Source organism: Bombus terrestris, chromosome 8 (genome assembly GCF_910591885.1).
Source record: "Bombus terrestris chromosome 8, iyBomTerr1.2, whole genome shotgun sequence".
NCBI lineage: Eukaryota > Metazoa > Arthropoda > Insecta > Hymenoptera > Apidae > Bombus > Bombus terrestris.
This window is the reverse complement of record NC_063276.1, coordinates 2089587-2097586: the sequence shown is the minus strand read 5'-3', so window position 1 is coordinate 2097586 and position 8000 is coordinate 2089587. Positions and strand designations below refer to the sequence as shown.

General features: G+C 44.2%; 1 protein-coding gene across 2 annotated transcripts in view; it reads right to left on the bottom strand.

The window, feature by feature from the left end:
• Nucleotides 1–5715: 5715 nt before the first annotated feature.
• Nucleotides 5716–8000, bottom strand: part of LOC100644889 — a 44998-nt gene continuing 42713 nt past the window's right edge. The window contains exons 6-7 of one of the 2 annotated variants that reach the window (XR_001098913.3): nucleotides 7064–7988; nucleotides 5716–7006 (exon numbers count right to left, since the gene is read on the bottom strand). Coding sequence is in view for 1 of the 2 variants with exons in the window: in XM_003397006.4 (XP_003397054.1) it covers nucleotides 7280–7988 (709 nt within the window). In the remaining variant the exon portion in view is untranslated. Of the gene's footprint in view, nucleotides 7989–8000 lie in introns of both variants that reach the window. The other variant, XM_003397006.4, reaches the window with a different exon arrangement.

Genomic DNA, 8000 nt, shown 5'->3' with positions numbered 1-8000 from the left:
TCCTTGGTAAAATCTGAGATCATCCAGAACGGCGTACAAAAGAGAATTCCCCTTCGCGTACTATTTCAAAAACCTTTTCAGTCTTTTCAGCTCTTTCAAATCGTTCTCACGAATCGGATAACGCTACGTCGAACGTCTCAACCCTTGTAGTTCACGGAATGGCACCCGAACAATGTTGTTCCTTACCTCCTTACGATTCTTTGTTTATTTAGGCAACGACGAGAAAGGTATCAGGATGTTTTTTGACGGCTATTCGTTCAGTTCAAGGCTGTCTATTGCGTCGTTTCACGCGCGATCGTATCTACGAAAGAAATTCGAAAGAAAGTGTTCCACTTGTCGATAACAATATCGATGAACGTTCGATCACCGTGGCTAGGTTGCATGGTAAATATAACCTGAATATGCAGGACAGGAGAAAGCCATAATAATATTGGTCTTTCGTCGGTTGGCTATACAACGAGGCGTCTTTAACTCGATCAATGACTGCCGATGAGCGTTGAAAGCAAGCAAAGGAAACTTTACTACCGTCCTGGCATTTTACGGATCGGTTGAGAAGGAGATTCAGCGGAGTGAATTTTATGGGCCTCGCGGGATCAACGCTTTGAATTGCTAAATTGCCGCGTATTCCCGCGGTCTTCCTTGCCGGTTTTTTCCCCACCGGACTTCGTAACGAACAGATCCGAACGAATTATACGAATGGGCGAGTAGTAACGATCGTTCGAATACGAACAAGAGATTCGAAATTCCAGTTGCGGAATATATTTTGGCAACTGTTTCTCCAGACAACGTATTCGAGATTCACCGTGTTTTCACAAACGATATAACGCGTTATTTTCTAACGTTTCTGGAATTGCCACCTCCTCGTGATAAATAAGTAAAAGGAGAGTAGAGTTTCCTGCGTTGGAAAGCTGCATTTGTCATAAAGAAATATAAAGTCTAATTAACGCTGCACTTGCCTTCAATTATTACACCATTCAGTGGTATTTTACATGAATTTAGACTTTGAAATATCGAGCGTACGAATGAATAATGCTTTGGAAAATAACTACTATGGTTAATACTTTAGGGACCTATGTAGGCTGATCGTGTAACAAAATATAGGGTTCTAACGAGACTTTAACGATGAGACTTCTGTTTACGAGCAGCCTAATGCTTTCTCTGCGTATCTTAATTACATAGATTTGGTAAGCAGCGCTAATAGTGGATTTTATTAGTAACGGTGTTAATGGATCGTAATTATAGACAACGATCGTCTTGAATCTATCTTACGGTTAAATCTTATATTATTTACTGGGAACAATCAATTTGTAAATTAAAAAATCGACTACTAAAACTATTAGTTTCTGGACACACATTTATCTAGACCGCTTCATTTCTCTCCATCACGTGCTACCAACTCTAATTTCTATGCCATTATTCTTCGCCGCTGCTATTAATTTACTTACCCCGTTGAAGACCCGCGGTAATATACGCGATCCTGACAATTAATCGTAAATACAGTGTCAAGTACGTATCTAATTGCTGGATGTAATCTCGAAATATCATCCTCGTCAAACGATAAGTATAAAATGCAACTTTCGATATTGTAATCTCTCCTCGCATGGCTCTAAAGCGAAACATAAAAGTCTGATATTTTTTTCTTTTCTTTCTTCTTCTCTCTCTTTCTTTTTACATCGATAATAGCTTCGCGCTAAATTCTAAAATTTATTTCAGTGCGATTTTCGCTTCGTTCGTGCCCGTGTTCCCTGGCAAAGGTAATTTAGAAGCATCCGAAGAATTGTTGGCGCGGAGACGCGAAAAAGAAAGAAGACCGCGCGGAGGATCCACGGAATGGATGGCCGAAAACTATTCTACCGTGAGGGATGACAACTAGCCGAGCTTAGACGAAGGCTCAACAAGGGTGAAACGCCGAGAGGACGCTGCAGGGCGAAAGGGTAGGCGGATTATTTGCATTTTAATTTGCATATTAAAACACGGCTCGTCGATCAGGCGAGCAGGGCTGCGAAATATGATAGGTTGCTCTCCGTGGCCGTCGCATTAACGTTGTAAAGGTGAGTTACACGACCGCAAGGCAACCCGACGGCCATGAGATCGTTCACGCATGCCGATCTTGAAATATGCACCCGTGGACCAAGATTACCGGACCCCGATAGCTCCGTTGTCTCGATCGATCCTCCAGCCTATCGCGTCCTTGCGATTCACTGTTTGCACAGAACCGAGGCAACGAGGAGGAGGATCGTGAATACCGTCGAGTTTAGGTTTGCTCGTTACTCGCGATTTCGTCGATTTTTCCTCGAGATCGGGTACTATCGATCGAAGAAATCCAGAGTAGGTAGGACAATCAGCTGGGGTGTTAAAGTATTTGTGTCGTGGTAACCGCAATACGAAATTCGACAGATTCGTGGAAAGTTTCTCAACTCGAAGATCCATAGGTTAGTCGAGAGATTCAAGTTAATCGTATCGATTCTTTGGAGCAATTTTTTCTTATTTTTTCGATTGTTCGAGGAACGAGCGATAAAGAGAGGAACCGGCTAAAAGTAGAAATAAAATACAGGAAATTTGTAGATCTCATGGTAGGATGGACAATGGGAATAGTTCTGCTGATTAACTTTCGATTAGATGCTACTTTAGATCTCCGTTATTATGTTTTTCGCTAAACAACAAATCGACGATAGCATCCAACCTGTTCGAGGACGAACGGTAGCCAGTTTGTCCGAGTTTCACGTTCGCCGGCTGATATGTGCAGCGAATGGTAATTATAGAAATCCGTGTACTCATGTCCGGTACCTGTTGTCTCGCTTCTTTGATTAACTATTCTGAAATGTGGACGCACGTGTAACGCGCCAATTGAATTGTTCGTTCCGCTTTTATTCATCCTGCTTTCTCGTTGAACGATTGATTGCCCTCGTAAGTAATTAGAAATATGTTTCGCAATGGGAAACGGATGAAGCGAGTGCACGGACTGCGCGGATTAGAAGTGATAGATCGATCTAACGTGAAATTGAGTATTGATTACGGAGCGATAGCGGGTAAAGATGAAAACGAAATAAAGATTTTAAAGTCACGGTTGAAGACTGGAAAATTGACGCAATAATTAGTATTTCCTGTAGTAATAACGTTCGAATAGCGTAATGCGAAGACTGCTACGTCTCGTTCACTTGTCTTAAACGACACAGACATCTTAATTTCAAAAGTATCGAAAACTAAGAAACCATAATGTCAGTACTTGCACTGCCACGGCACTAGAACTTCGAAACGAGGCATATCGTTTATAAATTCGATTCGTTTTATTAAAAAATGTAAAATATCCTCGGATTATCTGTATAAGACCGAACGAGCTTTTAAAATATGCTACGACGAAATGCGAAGAATCGATGAAAAGTGTATCGCGATCATCTCGAAGGCCTCTTTCCACCGTACTACGCGACGTAAAACGAATCTCGTTCGGTAGCAGGAAAATAATGTACGGTGATCGCGTTACGCGGATCATGCCGCGTAATGAATTCTCAAAGGAAAAGTTTCACGGTACATCGCATAAACGTTTATACGAAGACTATACGTGACCGTTGTCCGGTTAATAATTCATCCAAAATTCAGTAACACGATACGAGTATCGGTTACCAATCATTGGCAGTGTTCGATTGATGGAACGAAAGGCTGGACAACAACGCGTATCTCATTGGACGCAGACTCAGAGACCACCGTAGAGTTCAGTCGGCATGGTCAAGGAAAACACCTCGGGATCCCTATAGTTGTTCGCTATTATCGTTGTTTCGAGCCGTTAATATTAATGGACATAAACGCGTATCGCTGCGCTGGTCGGTGGAAACGATCCGAAAGAGAAAGAGAAAGAGAACGATCGACAGAGAGAGAGAGAGAGAGAGAGAGAGAAAAGGAGAGAGAGATGGGCATTCGTGGCTCTCCCTGTTAGTTGTAATTGAACGGACGCAGCTGTGCGCTCTACGTGCTCGTAAAACATTAATGACCTATAGCCGCTGACGATCGTTTCACGTTATATTATTCCTCAAAGTCAGAGCCAGCCGGCGTGTTTATCTCTGCATTTTCAATTTTCTTGATCGTGGGTGAACCGGCTGCTGCGCGGACGGGATGAAAGCGTATGTAATGACGACAGTTGTATTCGAGAGATTGTGCTCTCGAGAAACGGGACTCTTGTTAAAACGCGTTGTATAGAACGAAGAGAGAAGCTCCCCTGCGGGAATTGCGCGTCTGAAACGCTTTTGGTTTCCAGTTTTAACTGAGAACGATGGATTAAAGGAGATCTGCACTAGCTCGACTCTGAATTATCGGGTATAATATTAGTTCGGAAACGAAACTAACGAGCAATTGAATTTGCAGGTCGTTTTTATCCATCTAATCTAAATTCAACCGAAACCAATTATACTGTTACTCGTTTAAACATCAAAGAACACGTCTATCGAGCGACGATCATCGTTAAAATGACGCGTCGTTTAATCGAAAGCCAACAGCGATGCCAAAACGTGCCCTTCTCTTATTCATTCGGACATTCCGTTTTACGCGAAACGCCACGAAGAATCCGCGTTCATAGACACAGAAACCATTAGGAAGGGAGAAGATTATGCCTGTCAGGGATTTTCGAGCGTGACAGGATCCTGTTCCTCGTAGACTTTTTCGTTCGTATTCCTGGCATACGTGGCTTTCTACTTTCCTCGAAACGTTTTTTACATTCGCCTAACCACACGTTTAAAAGCAACGATCGGTCGTGCGAACCCACGAAACTCCCCCTCGTCGTTCTTCCACGAACAGGCAACCAGTCACTCCGTATAATGGGGTTGATAGACGAATCCTCGCCCATCGGCTACTCCGACCGATTTCGACGACCTAGACCTTCCTAAGACGTTGTTAATTTTCTTTTCCCGGAACGTTCAGGCTCTTTCACGATCCGCCGAAGAACTGTTCGTTAGCGGAATCTACTCGTTCATATTCTTCGACGATTTTGTTGCTTGATACGATCGTCGCGTCAGGATCCGTAGGATTTTCCTCGAATGAACAACTCACGAAGATTTTATCCGACGATTATTGGACGCAATTGATGACGCGCCGCGTCGCGATTGCTACACGCAACGAGAATAGATTTTCAGAGATATTAGTCGGAATAGAATTTTCAATTTCCTTTCTACGAGCAGATCTCGAATTATATTACATTAAATCGTGCGGATGAAACGTTATTGCCAAGCGTAACAAATGGTTTTGCTTCTGTCGCAAAAGAGTCACGCGCAAATGATATATCCTGGTTGGATGTACCATAAATCAACAGACATGCTCTATTATGATAGGAACGAAAGGCTAATGATACGTAATTGAAACCGGATATAGTAAAAAATTACTCTCTTCATCAGTAACGCTATTATTACGTATTTTTCACGGTTTTTCTAGTCCACGTACCTTTACAACATTATCTATTCAAAATTATCTCTAATTAACGTGCAACTTTCAAAGCTAATCAGGTACGACTGTTCTCGACATGATTTATTTCTTTCGACGAAAAACTTTATTTTCAAAGGAAAATTGCGGTATAACGATTAATCGATAGATTTCAGCGTGCACCGCGGATGTTAAAGCATTTGATTAGTTTACTCGTACGTATAACGAGAAGTCGGAACGTTTCGGATATCGTTATAATTGGTAACAGGTATCATCTCGCTCTCTACGACTAAAAATAGAACATCACACGTGTTAACTGGAAATCAGTGTATTTTAAAATAATAACTATACAGTAAGAAAATTACAAATCGTTTCTCGTGAGCGCTCGCAACTAGTACGCGAAGTATCAACAAATGTACAAAACGCTGGTCGTCGTCGCAACCATCGTCATACGCCGCAACGTTACCAACAACTGTACAAAAATGTTCGCAAATGCTCTTCTTCAAGCATCAAAACGATTCGTTTCTAAAATATAAACGTCGCAAGATAAGTCGTCCGCACGCATCCAAGTAAGAAGGAACTATTTCTTCCGTAACTTTGCTATCTTTCGCTCCATCCACCGTAGTCTTTTACGAATCGAAACATAGATCACAACCTACGAAATGATGGAATTTCACCGGTGACGCGCACGCAAACACCGTGTCGATCGAGGAATACGGGTCATCGGTCGCTTCTAATAATATCGATCGGTCATAGCACAGATTCCTCGGTGTACCGGAAGTGGCACGGCGTCCCGACGAGACCCGCTACATCCGCTGCGCACACGTGGGACCGCAATTACGCGATCATTTTCCCCGGTCAACAGCCTTGTAAATCTTCCGTCCGGTTCCCCGTGGAGGACGCCGCCGCTCTCTCGCCGCGGAAAAAGGGGAGAAAAAGACGCCGGGAGGATAATTTCTTGGGCAAATGGCGTTGTAAATTCCGCTGGTGCGCCGCAGCGGCGTTTCTGCCCCAACGGTTCTCCCGTCCGACCCAGGAAGTGGCACGTTATCCCCGTCAATGGACTACCAACGACTGCGCTCGATGCGTATCCATGGTTAATGTCCGCCGTGTGTTAATGAATGTGTCGACGAGTGCTGGCGATCGAATCCGCGCGACCATCCTAACGATTCGTCGCGAATCGCGATCCAACCTGCTCGATACAATTAGAACGTCACTCGCTCGGCTCGTTGGAGATCGATGTAGGCATCGGTCGCGGTAGAAATTGAAATTTTATGCGTCCCGTTGTGACTGAAAATCGAGATGTGCCCGCCGGCTGTTGTTAGTCGTCTAGCGACTATCGTTGATCGATTTTTACCAGGTGCATCGGAGACTCTGATCCTGTTTACGAGTAGAGCTTTTCGAAAGATCGTTCCGTTCAAGAACAGGTTGTTTATCTCGCAGAAGGGAAATTATAATTAGCAGGATGTTCCTCTCCACTATTCCTCTTTTAGTTTCATTTTTTACGCAATGGAAACTCGACAGTGACTTTCGATTTAGTAGCTTTAAGATCGATCCAGAGATTACAGATAGATCGATGAACCGATTACGCGTTCGTTATATCCTAGAATGTCGTCAGAATCAAACAAGTATTTTATTATTTCTCGATATTTGTACCTACCTCGTTTCTCTTTAGCGCATCTCGATATCAAAATTCTACGTTAAGCAATTCCTTTCTCGATTCGGTACGAGCGAACGCTCGATTATTTCGAGCAGCGTGAACCATCGACACCAGAAATTGCATTCCATCACGTCGAACCGTAAATGTCTCTTAGTCACTCGTCATACGCGATTTATTTTTGTCGATCGCACGATATCTGGTTCGAATCGTTGACGATCAGCAGACGGTGTTGTAAATCCCTTCCTCCTCGTCACCGGCGTTCAAATCGGACACTTCGGATTGAGGTAACGCCAGCTTTACGTAACCTCTGTCTTTCTCTCTGGTCCCGTTCTTCCCTCCTGGAGGCAGAGGAGGAGGAGGTTTCTCTTCCGGAGAACTAACGTTCGTAGGCTCGCAAATCTCCGCATAGATCTCCTCTGTCTTCGATGGCGGCGTTGATGGTAATGGAGTTAAACTGTCCCTGACCTTGGAATACGGAGGATCGAGGTCCTGTTGAGTCTGAACCTCCAACACACTGGTAGAAACCGATCGTTGAACTTGCTGTCTCGAGGATGGGGATGCTTGCAGTAGATTCGTTTCTGACTCGAGGCTGGCGTATCTCTCGGACCTCATGCCGATTTCCGGCCGAACAGCGAACGTGAACGAGGCCGATTTCTTGGCTGGATTCCTGCTTCTGCCACCCTGAGCTATCCTCGAGATCCGGTCGAGGAAGCTGTGGTTGTTGCTACTCGCTCGACTGTTGCTACGATCCCTGATGGTCGTTCGTTTAATGTGCTCCAGCCCCTCCTTTAGACTCTGAAGAATCGGTTTCGCTTCTGGCTTGGATTTGATCTCCTTCAGATGCAGTTCTTTTAATTGGCCGCCGCTGCAGGGCGGCTTCGGGGGCGCCACGCGTGGTTCCGTTGCTCTCTGGTCGAGTGCTCTTCTGGAATTTCAA